This window comes from Caloenas nicobarica, chromosome 2, assembly GCF_036013445.1.
Source record: "Caloenas nicobarica isolate bCalNic1 chromosome 2, bCalNic1.hap1, whole genome shotgun sequence".
NCBI lineage: Eukaryota > Metazoa > Chordata > Aves > Columbiformes > Columbidae > Caloenas > Caloenas nicobarica.
This window is the reverse complement of record NC_088246.1, coordinates 71,503,285-71,518,542: the sequence shown is the minus strand read 5'-3', so window position 1 is coordinate 71,518,542 and position 15,258 is coordinate 71,503,285. Positions and strand designations below refer to the sequence as shown.

Below are 15,258 nucleotides of genomic sequence, written 5' to 3'. Positions count from 1 at the left end.
GGGGGGGAAGCAGACGAAGTCAACAAACACGAGGCGGAGCCCTTGGGACACCTAGCCTGACGAGGAGCGTACCATCCTCCAGCAACCCCCTTTCTACCGTTGCGCCAGGAAAGAACGAGGCTACTTCCCTTCACTCCCCCCCATAAGATGGTATCGCCTGGCGCGGAGGCAGGGCCGAGGTCTGCCCGGGGCGGTTCCAAGCTCTCCCGAGGTAAAAACCCCCGGGGTGAAAAAGCGCAATCGCTCCGAGCACTGAAGAGCCCGCGCTCTGGAGAGGTCTCTCAGCAGCCGCGTAAGCGTAGAAGGCACGTACTTTTTCCTTAGCGTAAAACACCAAGGATTCCCGCTCCCGGTTCCCCCCGCGGCGGCGTGGCGCCGCCCGGAGGCCGCGCGAGGAGCTGCCGTCCCCTCAGCGGCGGCGCTCGGGTCGGGCCTGTGTCGCCAGCCGCCCGGGGGAGACAGTCGCCCTTCTCCTCAGCCAAACACCCAGCCCTGGCTGCTTAGGCGGATAGCGGTTGTGGGGGCTGCTCCAGGGCGGTTAGGCCAGCGGGTTATGTGGGCAGGGAGCCCTTCATCTTCGGTGCGAGCCGTTCCCACACCGCTCCTCTCCGAACGTCCCCTTAGCAGGGCATGGCGGAGGCAGAGCGTGAACTTTCTGTCCCTTCGGCTGGCTGCTGAGTTTGGCCCAGGCCGCAGATTTATTGCTCTTCCTAGGCTGCGGTAGGTGAGCTCCTAACCACGGGTCGGGCAGGTGCAGCTGGGCGCAGCTGGCTGTCCCACTCGCTGCCACCTGTCGTCGCAGCTGCTCCTGACCTCCAGCAACTCTCTGAACGCTTCGGTAATAGGAAGTGGGTTGAAACTGGAGAGGGGAAAAAGCTGTTAAACTGCCACTTGTGTACCTCTGCATTTCGATTTTGCGGTATAAACGTTGCTTTCTTTTCCATCTCCCTCTTTTTTCTTTCCTCCTGTTGCATTCGTGTTCTTCCTGTGCAAAAAGGCTGGATCTCTACAGCAAGTTTAAATGCAGTTCTCCAAATTGCTTTTTAGTATTTAAGGTTCCTGTGTACTATTAAGCTTCTCAAACAGACCACAAGTTCCATATAACACAGAAGTTAATCTAGCTCCATACTGAATTAACTAGTAATATACACTATAAACATGGAATATTTCCCATTTTAACACAGCAAATAGCATAGCTGAAAAAAAAAGTTTCTCCTTCTGTTAGACTAAAACAAATACATTATTTTCCCACGTAACCCTAAATCATTTAAAAACTTATGTAATTTCTGCAGTGTGAGTCTCTTACATAGATAAACTGAAGTGAATTGACAAAAGTGCTTAGCAAATAACCCGTTCTATCTTAATTAAATGCAGTTACGTTAGGTGCTGGCACTCATGGGGATATGGTCCTAATTACACTAGGATCTGTTTTGTAACATAGACTTGGCTGAAATCAATATGGGTAAATCATTTGGGAAACAGCAAGTTTTAGCATGATGAGGAAGGTCAATGAAGAATGAAAGGAAGATAGACAAAAACATTATCTTAAACCAGCTATTAACTCCTAATAGAAAAACTAGCTTGGGAAACTGATAGTAATATACCAGAGCTTCTTCCTTTATAATATTCACTTCTTCTTTCATCAGTTACAGTCTATTTTATTTTTTTAATTTGGGTTTTTACCACAAACCCTTGAGGACCATACAGTGTCAGACTTTTTTTGTGTGTGTGTGGCCACAGGTTTTGCAAGCCACATCAGATCCTAAGGTACAATTACAAGATCTCACGGGCTTCATATAATGCTGACAGTCACATGTAAATTTTAGGGTCACCAGCAGCATTACACAGGCATACCAAGTTAGAACCCAATATGTTATTAGGCTGGATACTCAAGGTGAAATGGAATGGCTGACAGTGGAGAGAAGGAGCGTAACAGGTAACAGTGACAATGTAATATTTCCTCATTCCCAAATGTTTCAGTTATTAGTTTTTCATTATTCTGCCTTAAAAAGTGACTCAAAAAAGATTACAAATTCTGCAAGCATTCAGATTATTCTATTCTGGGATGCATATGACAGAGATGTTATAACAACAGGGCTTGCTAGTGGTGGGGAACTCACAGCTGAGGCTTTTGATGACAAAGGGTTTTGTTTCACTGGTGTATCAGATTGCCACACATGTAATCTTCTGCAGCACTGATTTCTCCTTCCTTTAGTTTGCTTTCTCTTGTTAGCAGAGTCAGGAAGGCAGATAATCTTGGGTAGTTCATTGTACCAGTTGATGAAAATAAGTGGTTGAATGCCTTGGCAGCTAAAAATCCTCTTTAGAAATGAGATTTAGGCAGGAGGAGTTGTTTAGAACTGGACCAAAAGAAGGAGGTAAGAACCTAAAAACTGATATTGCAGTAGTTAAGGTTTAAGGTGAATCTGGAATCCCATATTAAGCTGTTTAAGTATAGGTAATGCTGCAAAGCCATGTCTGTCTCTCTTGAGTGGGGAATATTTAATAATCAATGGGAAGTAATAGAGCACTGGTCTGGTGTAAATCTAGCTGTTGTTCAGAGCTACAGAGGTGTATCTTTGCCCATTTTTTATCCACATTCTAGCATCTTGTTTTCAAGGGAGGGTTTTAAAACTTTTAAAAACCCAATAAATTGCTGAAGCATTCATCTGGATGTAAGAAAATGAAGTTCAATTCCTTCCTGTGCTTGGAGGAGGCAGATCACATCTTCTGCATCATGCCAAAGTGTTCTAATAATAGGAGCTCTTTTAAAGACTTGGATGAGAGTTGTTGAACATTGATCAACAGCGACCTCTTGTCATTCAAAACACCCAGCAGCCTACATGTATTCGTGCTATTTAGACATTTGTACCAAGTGTGTATGTTCATGTACAGAGTGAAATTAAATGCAAGTGTTGGTTAAAGAGATTCTTCATTATTCAAACATACACACTGAGTCAACAAAGAGTGAGAACATTACTGCTTGTTGGGGCAAGGAGCCAGGTACAGAATATAAAACTTGAGCCAAAAAAACCAAATTATGCATTTATGTAAGTATAATGTAAAACATTATATGTTTCAGTGTAGAAAAATGGCACAACTGTCTCTCAAATCAATGTAGCCTTTCGCTCTGAAACTGATTTGTCTCATCCATCTGAGGATTTTGAAGGAGAGATTAAAAGCTATTGTAGTTCACTGAGAGATGAGTGAATAATAGATGCTAATAGATGCAACTTCAAGAGTAATACAGACAGAAAACAATCTCAATGGTCACAATTGATAAAAAGGCCAGAGCAAATCAACTGGAGGAAAAAAGGAACTTTTCCACTTTTATCTTAGAGTACATATATTTTTAGTATGGTTGCCTGTTTACTAGTACTGTCTGGTTTGGGAGCTGTGTGTAAATACCTTTATTTGCCTTTGACTTTGATCTGGTTTGAATGAAGAGTCACCAGAAAACAGCTTTACTCAGCAGCGTGGCACTCAGAAGCCCTACCAGTTACCTAATTCCTATCACATTTCTTAATGTTCCCAGAGAGGAAATATGAGTGTGCCTTCATTGAAGGAGCACTGGAACTAGGGATTTGGAGAAGAGTCTTTGGTGGTCAGTGGTGATCAGGTAGGGTCCTTGGAATGCTGCAAGACTTAGGGAAGCAGGGTTAAGCCTAGGAGATCACCACTGGGTTTTGGCTGGAGGAGTAGGGAACGTTCTCTGTTCTACAAAAATTTGGCACCTGAAAAGATTTTTCAGGATTATTTCAACTATAAACTGGGGGCACATTCTTGTTTTCTGGTAGCCAGAACATTTATTGGGGAGTGTCATTTGTGATTTTTATCTAATGACAGTTTCATATGTCAGGGGCCTGTTTAAAGGAACCTTCTGAAGGGAGTAGCTACTTCTGGGCAATATTTTCACAGCAATGGGCCCAAATCACCTCCAGCAGGGGAACCTGTCCTGTATGTTCGTGATAACTGCTCTGCTTGCTAGCATATCGTGTAATTGAGTGAACATTACCTCCATTTAGCTGAAGGGTTTCAAATGGACAAATGCTTGATCGCTGGGAAAGCAACGTGAGGCAGAGGTTTATGAACATGCATGTTGTACAGTAACATGGAAGGAACTCATGCTGATTCAGCTACACTGAGGACTCAGAAAGAAGTAAGAACAAGAATGGTTTGTCTGGATAAGAACTATGGCACTGGGAAGTCTTAGCAAGTGCCTAATTCCCTAGGACATTGAAAAGATGCCTGGTTTTCAAATGCAGACTTGAAATTACTTACTCCTTTATCTTCAATAGCTCTGTTAAATATTATTTTTAAGTTAAATCAGGTATTTTTTTTAAGTATGCTTTTAATGGATATATGCTTAGCGGTGTTCAGAAAACCAAAAGATCAAATTAATCACTGGTAACAAGTAGTTGTATTTTCTTCTTCCTCATTCATCCCAATCAAACCTTCTCCTTTTACTAAAATGATAATTTCAAAATCAGAGTAATCTTTAAATGTTTTTACGGTGACTTCTAGACAGTAGAGTTTCCCAGTTCCTTGGCAAACAGTATATACATCCTTCGTGAACACTGTGGTCCCACATTTTTTCATTAACAGAGCTGGCAGAGGCCTGGGCCTCAGCTGGTTCCTGCCATCTGGTGGATACATGGACTCACTACCTCAATACTTCTAATTTCCACTAACTCTTAGTAGTAACCAGTATTTTAAATAACTAAGCAAGTATCACTGAATCACAGAAGGGCTGAGGTTGGCAGGGTTCTCTGGAGGTCATCTGGTCCAACCCACCTGCTCAAGCAGGGCCACCTACAGCTGGTTGCCCAGGACCATGTCCAGACGGCTTTTGAATGTCTCCAAGGAGGGAAAGTCCGCAACCTGTGCCGGTGCAACCTCTTGTGTTCCAGTTTGTGCCCGTTGCCTCTGATCCTGTCACTGGGCAGCACTGAGAAGAGCCTGTCCGTTTTGCACCCTCCATTCAGATACTTAGAGACATTAACAGATCTCCCTTGAACCTTCCCAGGCTGAACAGTCCCGGTTCTCTCAGCTGTTCCTCATAGGGGAGGTGCTCCAGTCCTTTAGTCATCTTCATGTCCCTTCTCTGGTCTCTCTCCAGTATGTCCATGTCTCTCTTGTACTGGGCAGCCCAGAACTAGACCCAGCACTCCAGGTGTTGCCTCACCAGTGCTGAGCAGAAGGGATGGATCATCTCCCTTGACCTGCTGGCAGTGCTTCTCCTTATGCAGCCCAGGATACTATCAGCCGCCTTTCCTGGCACACGTTCAACTTGGCGTCCACCACGACTTCCAGGTCCTTTTCTGCCAAGCTGCTCTCCAGTTGGGCAGCCTCCAACATAAACTGGTGTGTGGGGTGGTTGTTAACCAGATGCAGGACTTTGCAATTCCCTTTGTTGAACTTCGTGACGTACATGTACAGAGTACTTCATGAGTACTTTTACAGAGGTTCTATTTGAGAAAGTATGAGATCTGTTGAAACTTTTAATAGGAAAAAAGCCTTTTATATTTGGACACAGTAGAAACTCCTCTTTTACATGTATTTTACTGGCTGATGGACAGCATCTATACTGGTGAATATTTGACCCATGCAGGTTTATAAAAATTGAACTGGCTAATTGCGCCGTACACATTTGTTCTATATCAATATATGCACCAAATGCACTGTTTTCTGTTTTGACAGTTGCACTGATTTAGAGCATTACCACAATATTAGTGCAGTGTAGAGCTGAAATCAAGGGGCATATCTAGTGTGACAGCATTCTGTAAAAAGAAATGATCAATAGGACTTTAGGGATGCTCAGCGTTTAGCAGTTCGTTCCTTGCTGGAGTCAGACATTAAACACAGATCAAACTTGCTGCTGAAGACTTGGTGGGACACAACTGATCATGGGTGGGATGGCTCATGAGATTGTCATTCTGAAGCTTGTTGACTAATTCTATCTCAAGATATACTTGATTTTTCAGAAAATGAGTTTTTAACCTTTAATTGTACAGAAATTCATGTAGGGTAGAATCAGAACCTTGCATTTATTTGGCTTATTTAGGACTCCCTTATATTTTTGAAGTTAAGAACAGGTTGCAGGGAACAGTCCAGCCTACCTGAAATGTATGACAAGTATTTTTATGAGGACCAGAACTGACAAAAGCTGGTTATAGATTTTTTTTTGGTATGTGGGTGACTGAGAGTACTGGATAAAAGCTGTTTGCGTATTTTTAAAGTTTCTTACCTGTTCTGTTTTTCTTGTGTCCAAGAATAGACAGGCTCATTAGCCTTTTCTTCAGATTAAGCAATTATACCTTGGGTCTGTCCATGCAAGGCCTTCTTCCTTGTCTTTAAACCTCTGCCCTCTGACAAAATTCTCAGGTGTGTTCAGACTGTCAGGAACACACTGTTACTGCATAAGACTTCTTGTTAACAAGCCAGTCAAAAAAATGTACTTGGGTCTAACATGCTGCAGGAACATGAGTGTTAGGGAATAGGTGTAGCAACAACAGAATTAGCTTGCAAACATCTAAATGAAGAATGAGGCCGGCCTTCAGACAGTTTGTTTTTGAGGGGGGAGTTAAATCCCTAGCAGGAACTAAAATAATTTGTCTGTGTAGGGATTCAGAGCTGTCCTGCTGCTTTCTGTTTAACATCAAGCATTCGATACTTGTTTTGTATCGTACCTGCAAAGGATTAAGTGGTTGCAGTTGCTGCTGCACAATGACTTGACCCCTTTTTGATGCTGGATGAAAAAACAAGCGTCTGTGTTTCAATTCAGAATGCTCCAGAATGAGATTATTTTATGGAGCAAATTATGATTATGATGTAAGGATTAAACAATCCTTCAACAATGCTTTTATCATGACTGGTATGTGATGCCCATTTTTCAGATATGAAGCACACCCAAGTGAAATATGGAGTGGACCGCTTGTGGAGTTTGTTAACACAGGAGGGACACATCCAAAGCCTTATAGGGAAACAATGGGAAGAGCTAAAAATAGAAGGCAAACCTTATAAACTTTTAGCAGGTCATGATCATCCCCTTAGGAATAATCTCTGGAAGACACAGGTGTACCTAGAAGTGAGAATCATGAAAAGCTCAATTCTCTGTCTGGCAACCGAAGTTATATGTGAAACTTCACGTTTATCTGCTAGCGTGCAGAATATCTGCTATTCACTGTCAGGTGGATTATGGTGGCAAAAGTGATAATGTTTAATGAAATGGGAGGAGGAGCAGCTACTTTTTCTCAAGCTCTTGAAACAGCATTTAAGAAGGAGCAAGCATATACAACAAACACTGCAATGGAGCAAGCCCCAAACAACTTTGTATTTAAACAAGTACATTTTCCTTTTTATTTCATAGGAAGTTCACTGTTGAAAAAATGGTATGTATTAAAGGAAACACATTATACACAAAGATTAAAGATCAGATAGCAAAACCTTATGAATGAGCGCTACTGGTTGTATTGTATAGGGTTTACAATCAAAGAGAGACTTAAAAACCCTCAAGAATGAATGTACTTCAAGGTAAATTAGGCACAAAGTTTAGCTTGAATAACAACTAGCTCTGCGAGCATCTCACTGTGATTTCGCTGTTACAAAGTATTACAAGTGATCAAAACCAAACTGACTTAAAATTTTTAAAATTTTATTCGTACTATGTGCTGAAATAGTACAAATGTATACAACACTATACTTTTGTTAAAAAAGCATGTACAATAAGGACTATAAAGTAGAATCAAAGGGCTAAACAGGAAATTACCCCTTTATCTGGGCTCAGAATTAGTATGACATAAATCTATGGCTTTGCTTTGTGGACATATTTGAAATTGAGTAAGTCCTACAAATGTGGGGAAGAAAGAGGGAGATATTTTTAATGAATATGAGGTACAATAGCAATATTTTAGAGGAACATTCTTAATAAGGAAACTAGCTGGTATCTGACATACGTGCCTTTCTCCTTTTCTGAATAGGATGCAAGATACAATGTGAAATTTTAAAGAATGAGAGATGGTCTCACAACAAAAAGAAAAAGGAAAAAATAAATCCAAGGAGCAAAAAACCTTCAAGTGATTAGCTGCAAGGTTTTTAGGTAAGGCTTTAGCTTGGAAAGAATTACGAATTTGCAGTGAATGAGAGGGCAACAGCAAGTCTGTGGACCATAATAAAATCTTACCTCACAGAAAACCTAGGGATCTTCTAAACATACATATTAGAAAAGTGTTTGATTAAAATACCAGATTTTAAAAAATCTTCCATTAGCGAAATTTATTGCTGGAAGTTGTCCTTTTTTGCTTGTTTAAAACCAAACCCATTATGATTGCCACAGAACTGCAAGGAAACATATACTTTCTAGGGGTACATTTTTACTGCATTGTACAGGAATTGCTTAATAGGTAAAAATAAAGTCTTGATGCTGGTTTTGATTAGCAGAAACGTAAAAAGGAATGCACTGAAGCAAGATGATAACAAAGTGTATCATGCAGTATTTTGGCTTAATGTATATAGTATTTCAAACCAATGATGTGACTGGAGGGTGGGGGTTTTAATCCATTACATTCACATGACATCATTTAGAATTAAAATTGTACGTGAAAGCAAACAGTGTGGAAGTGTGAAAAATACTGGGATGCCTAACAAAAGCGTGCCAGATGTGTTATTGTTTCTAGCATGCAGAGCTAATGCTTGAAGGCCTGTCACAGCAGTATGAACTACCGCTGCTTCTAGTTCTGTACATTACTGCTTTGTTTGTGCTGGCTGCAGTCTGGTCACGGTCAGCCAGTGCTGTATGGCGTTGGGAAGTTAACCCACAATTTCTGCAGGTTCAGTGACCAACTTAGATCCATCCCATGCTGTCTTGAACTGTTCAGGAACCGGAAATTCTTTCTGGTAAGAAACAAAAGCAGCAATGACGGTTAAATAAACAGGGGATAACTCATGAAAACTGGTTGAATACTATTAGTGCTACATGACTGAGAAAGCATTGATAGCTCAGACATGCCAGGATTAGAGAGAAGCCTTCTTCATTACCCTAGGAAGCTATTTTACAATGCCACACAGGAAAAAGCCTTATTACTACACAGTTTCAAATAGCCTTGGTATGTTACTACTTTGCAGTAATCCCTCTCACACCATTATTTGGAACAACTGAGAAAATAAGCCTCGTGTCAGAAAAGACTTTAGATTCCATCAGTGTCTGGGTTGGAAGACAGTAGAAAGGATTTAGATGTGGAGATTTAGCAAGGAGACTAATTTTAAGGATGAAAGCAATATTATAATATGGAAGAAAAAATAAAAAAACCCCTATCATTTTCAGTGTGATACACTTAAAAAGACTCTGCATCCCTTGTGAGGTACACAAAATGAAGCAGGACATCAAAGAAAGTCTCCTTCTGTTCTGTGTATTTGGTGAAAGGATGGGAGATATTGTGTCTTTCTCTGCTCCCAATAAAAAAAGCTGTGAAGAGAAGGGTTTCTTTGTTCAGACCGCAAAATGGTGTTTTGATAGGCAGTAATTTCAGATGATACAGTGCTTTGGGGCAAGACTGATTAAAAGGACCTTTTTAAAAAATAAATAAATAAATCTGACCCACTGAAAATCATTCCCTTTTTAGTTATCTGAAGCTGGGCATCCATCAGTCACTTTTGGAAATGTGGAGTGTGAGAATTCTCTTGTTACATATTTTCTTTTATAAAGCCTAAATCCCTCTACCATACAAAATTCCAGCCCAAAAGATCTACAAGAAATTTAAGTTCTATCTGTGGCCACGCAGTGCCATTTCAACACTGCTCTGTTGAGGAAACTAGGAAACTATTAGGAGAATGTTTTGCCTGCATAGTCCCTTGCTAGTGTGTGAAGTAATAGAGCATGACTACCAGAAATGCTGGTGGGTACAGTATGAAAATCTTACTAGAACAGAAAAGGAGCCAGGAAAGTGCATGTGCTTAAGGACATGACTTTTAAGAACATATGTGGAAAATACTACAGATGCTACCCATGTACCAAAGGTTTAGAAAAAAACAAGTATACTGTATTATTACATCTGTAGTAGTATTACATTTATCTTCGTTTTAGCATCATCATCATCAGGCTTGAGTGCTCTTGCGTGAAGTGAGTTTCTTTGGGAGATTATTTAGGTATCAAAAAAGAAAATCAAATGGACAGGAGATTAAGCCATTATCTATCAAAATGGAAAGAAATAATGTCATGTCTGATCTTCGAAGTTACTTTATGCCCCCCAAAATAACGAGTTCTTCCTGCACTGATAGCTGAGATCTTGGTACATAGAAATTCAATTGTTTTGGATCATTTTTTGGTGACATAATATATGTAGTATGTTAGTTTCTCTCCTAGCAGTTTAAGTGCTATTAGCTACCAAGACTAGTGGGGAAGGGGGAGGAATGCTTTAAAAATATCTCACTCACATAATCACCATCTTGGGGTATGAGGATGTTCATCTCAGATGATTTGGCGCTCACAATCTCACAATCTAATGATTCCTCACTGAGGTAGATGTGGCAGCCTTCTGTTTTGTTAATAGAAATGGTTGGCACTTTCCCCATCACCTGCAAAATAAAATCTACTTAATATTAAATGTTAAAATGCACGCAAAGATACTGCTGATAAAATCCTTCTTGCCTGCCAGGTCTAATTTTGGCCTCCAACATCTGATCTGTATGTCAGCTGCCTGCATGATGCTTATATTTGAGATAAAGCTAACCACTTGTTGGACCATGTGAAAATTTGTGGTGGTGGTAAAAAAAAAACTACACACAACAGCAAACTTATAATATACAGCAAGCTTTTATACAGTTTGATAAAAGTGCATCCCTGATTCTAATTTCAGTGGCACTTTTGTACTGATATTTAGATGGTGTTCACCTTGTTCATCAGTGAGAACTGGTTAAGAAATCAAACATGTCAACTCCAACCCAGTAGGGGCAAGTGAAAGATCCCAGCATACAGTAGTACTCAACAAGTGATTTGTACTACGTTCTGAAGACTTCAAAGCTCTTCCAGGTTTTACGGCATACAATAGGAAAGGGTTTTTATCCCCTTCAGGCAAGCTGCAGTTCCAAAAGAGTACTGAGATCAATTTAACTAAATCTCTAAAGGTATTTCTTATGTAACTTTAAAAGCAAGCACAAGAGTTGAGGGGAGAAGGGTAATCTTCTCGTTTATAATTCCACAGATTAAAATATTTCTTCATGGCTACCTGGCTGACTTGCTAGTTCTCAGTAAAAATTCCTCCTTCTCCTGCCCTCTCTAGCAGGGACAGCAATATACTCTGGACAATGCATCAAAAGGGCAGAGGTTATTCTAAGCCATAAAACAGTAACAGCATGTGATACATATCTACATGTTAATGAAAGAGTGTCTCCCATTATTCAAGTTAAGAATGTAATTTCAGCTTCAGTTCCTTAAATGTGACAGCAAAGAACAAGTGTATCTGTCCTCTTGCATCCCACCCTGATCCTGTAGTCTGATCTATATAGTAAGCAATGGATCTTAAACTGATCTTTCTTTTCTTTAGTGAGTTCTCATGCCATAGAGAATAAAAGGAGGGTTTGTTTAATAAATTTTTCAAACATCTGGCAAGAAAAAAAATAACCACCGTCGGGAAGGAAAGCCAAGCTATATCGCACTGAAGTAAGTATTTATAGCAAAATCTCTAGGATGAATTTACTGAAGTTTGTTGCATTAACATACAATGTATTTGCAAATTATAAGATCAAGTCTTCAAAATAAAAATTGAGGTGCTCAGCACTTGGCATACTCGTAGCCTGTGGAAGCTGCCTGATTCAAGCAGCATATAGTCAGACTCTACCATTTTAAAGTGGAGCTCCACTCTGCTCCGTGGGATAGAAGCCTTACACGATATTCATAGAACCTGCTTAATCAAAAGAATTTTGATTCTTAGAAAATATATTCCCCCTTATTTGAGTATTAACAAGCTGTGGTTTCACTACTCGTTATATCTGAATTCTTCAGCTTTCATGAATAGTTGTAGAGATAATGATAAAAATCATCTAGTTATTTAAAAAAACCCACTCAAATAAATGCCTAGGATCTTTTTCTTTAACCAAGTGCCTCTGCCATAAGAAGACAGGTAGTGATCATGCTCGCTATTCAGAAGATGATGCACAGCTGGTAGCAATGTCAGTCGCTTGCATGAGGTTCAAAATATTAAAAAAATCTTGCTATTGTTCCCTGTGGTGGTTGTGACCAACGTTTCTGAAGCATGCAGCAGGATTGTCTACATTTAATGTCATACAGCAGGCACAACCTTTTAAGCAAAAGACCTCACTTTGCTTGAATACTGGCAGCTTGATATAATTTGATTAACATTTAATTTCTTTTTCACTTAAAATATTACATCCTAAAGTCCTTTCTGGAGACTAAGCAGTGGATGCTGGATACAACCCTGTACTACAGCATGTGTAGTTCTACCTCTTTGGAATGGGATGAGTGAAGTGCTGTAAATGTCAGGCAGAATGTCTGTATTTTGAATGGGGCAAGTGTCCCCAGTAGGGAGGGCAATATATGGACTTAAAATACGTGTATTTTCTTTTAAAGAGAACCACAAGGAAGGTGATGTCTGATGAAGGTTTGCTTACTAGTTATCCAAGACAAAACCAGTAGAGGCTCAAAACCCGTTTGTTGGCAAGTGACTACATTACTTATTCATGTAATGTGTCATGTCACTGGCAGGAGAGATTCGAGAGATCCCATTGCCTCCTTTGACTTTGTCATTTAGTTGTCCTTTGACAGACTCTTGGAACATTTCCATTGAGAGAATAAGAAAAAAAGAAAGAACCATCTTCTGAGCTTAGAAATCAATTAGCTAACTGCTGGAATTTGTTCCATAAGCACCACTGAACTTTCAAGTGCCAGCAGCTGTGTACCATGAAAGCAAGAACATTAGGGCCAGAAGTAATAGTTATTACAGCATATAGGTCTCTCAGCTTCACTGGAACCAGAAGGACTGGGCTAAGTGAGGTTTGTTCAGTGATACTCAATAGTTTTCATAGGCATTTTCTAAATACATCAGCAGAATTTAGTGCTTGTAAAGATACATATGGATGCATCAATCTCTTATTTTTGTTGTGCTCTTGTGAGTTTTTACAATCTCTTGTAGCTACACGTCAGCCTTTTTCCCTACTTGTTCTCCATTCTGTTTCTATCTTTGTTTTTCAAATAGATGTTTACCTGAATCTGAATATCCCTGGAATTGATCACTTCCACGATTCCCACAACGTTGTCAAACACAAGGCCAAACTTTTTACAGTTGTCTAAAATAAAAGCAATCATAAATAAGCAAGGCAAGATAAAAGCAAATATATGCACACCTGCTACATTATGAAAATTCCCGGTCTTGCACTGCATAGCTGAGTGGCTTTACTCACGTGCTCAATCCATTAAAGTGAATAGAACGATTCAGATGCATTATTAATTACATAAGTCAGTTTTTTCACGACTGGGATTAAAAGCTCAGCTGAGCTATCCACTCACCAATAGTAATTGAATTGATTTTTCCTTTTATCTGAAGTGTAGATTTGTTACATTTAAAAATGTAGGCCACTTGCTTGAGTTCAGTGTTGTTAATGACCAGGTCATTCTTATCCTCTTGATATTCCTGTTTCAAAAGAAAGTTTATTTAATTGGTTGTGTTTAACTAGTTAACAGTCAGACAGAGTTTAGTACAACTTATCCTCGAGTCATTGCATCTTCAGTTACAACAGAGCAATATCCTTCCTGTGGCTTAAAAATTTAATCTGCTTGGTGATCAGATATTTCACCTAATTCACCCTTAGATAACACATATATATTTTAGAGCTGCAGAACTAAAGAGCTTAGCATAGACCATGACAAAACCCATTGATTTTGTAGCAAGGACATTGTGCTCACAACAATTTAAAAATGCACTCACAAAACTGTTGCTTGGCTCCCAACCAATTTAAGCTGGCACCTTGAAGAACAGAGCAAGTTTTTGTTCCCCCTAATGTCATACAATGGTCTATACAGTGTGTTATGATCTGGTGCAGGCATTACCATCTACAATAAGGAGTAACAGGTGAAGAAATTTCCGTTCATTATGAAACATGAAGGGACATTTACACTCCACGGGTGTCAAGGAAAGACTAGGGATCCACAAGGAAAGCTCCAGGTACTGTAACCCTAAGGCAACATAACACAGGCAAATGGTGACTGCACCTTCTGCAAACTCAACTCCACAGTAACGACTGTGTATATAACCTTCTGCATGACTAAACCACATATTGATTCTTCCCTCTTTTAACCAACGTAGTCATGTGGATTTTCACTCATAGATTCTGTGGTATGTGCCTACATAAATTAACTCCCAAACTTGAAACAAATCTATCTTTTCCATCTGTAGATTGAGCAAAAGGAAAACACTGCTCTACTTTTAAAGCATGGGAGACATGCTTGCATGGTGATGAAAAATAAATGTATAATTCCACTGGTTAACAAAGCCGGAGCAAGTGCTCTGTGATAACACTGTTCTTTCTCACATGAATGGCCCGCAAGAAGGAATTTTAATTGGAGTTCTTCACTGGACTTGTTTCTGGGGGATTGTCTGATTTTGCAAGGAATCTACATGCTCATTCTGACATTCTCCAGAAGAATCAGTATGATTCTCAGAGACAAATGAATTAACTTTAGATGCTACAGAACAGTAAAAACTAAACTGCAGCAAGGCAGAGCAATGCGAGAACCAGCCCATTTTACTTGCAACTGTGATTTGTTGCACCCTGGTCATGGACAGCCTTTTTGCAAGATGTTCAGTGCTCAACCTGGTTTGCAGTATGCCGGGTGCAGTTCCAAGGTGTGACTGGAACTCACCACTCTCCACTTCTTTCCCTCTAGCTCCAAGACAGGGGTATGGCTCTGCTGCGGGGAATTCTTGGGAGAGGTGGCGCTCGGAGTATGGCTTTTTGTCGGAGAACGAACAGGGGGACACTGGGCACGTAGGCTGGGGTTCTTGTGAGTCTTCTGGTCATCAGAGACATGTCGAAGCCCTAAAAAACAAAAAAAAGGCGTTTATGAGAGAAGCTGTTTTCCAGTCTTAAAGGTGTTCATATTTAAGCAGGAAAGGTTCATTTGTAATTGTGTGAAATTATTCTGTGAATTTACATTTTTTATTTCCTCAAGGTGTGCCTGGGTAACAACCTAAAGTGTAACTGCCTACACATTTTCAGCAGCTCATAAAAAACCTTTGCTGTGGATGG

At 40.1% G+C, this 15,258-nt stretch overlaps 1 protein-coding gene and 1 long non-coding RNA gene across 2 annotated transcripts in view; one reads left to right on the top strand and one right to left on the bottom strand.

Moving 5' to 3' along the window:
• Positions 1 to 181: 181 nt before the first annotated feature.
• The window catches only part of LOC135986309 (uncharacterized), a 58,224-nt gene continuing 43,147 nt past the window's right edge, over positions 182 to 15,258 (top strand). The window contains exon 1 of the long non-coding RNA XR_010605868.1: positions 182 to 305. This is a non-coding gene — a long non-coding RNA (uncharacterized LOC135986309). The remainder of the gene's footprint in view (positions 306 to 15,258) is intronic.
• The window catches only part of CAP2 (cyclase associated actin cytoskeleton regulatory protein 2), a 68,549-nt gene continuing 60,617 nt past the window's right edge, over positions 7,327 to 15,258 (bottom strand). Inside the window, exons 9-13 of the mRNA XM_065630266.1 lie at positions 14,873 to 15,048; positions 13,520 to 13,643; positions 13,217 to 13,299; positions 10,432 to 10,572; positions 7,327 to 8,892 (exon numbers count right to left, since the gene is read on the bottom strand). Of these exons, the coding sequence (XP_065486338.1) occupies positions 8,809 to 8,892; positions 10,432 to 10,572; positions 13,217 to 13,299; positions 13,520 to 13,643; positions 14,873 to 15,048 (608 nt within the window). The 3' untranslated portion in view covers positions 7,327 to 8,808. The remainder of the gene's footprint in view (positions 8,893 to 10,431; positions 10,573 to 13,216; positions 13,300 to 13,519; positions 13,644 to 14,872; positions 15,049 to 15,258) is intronic.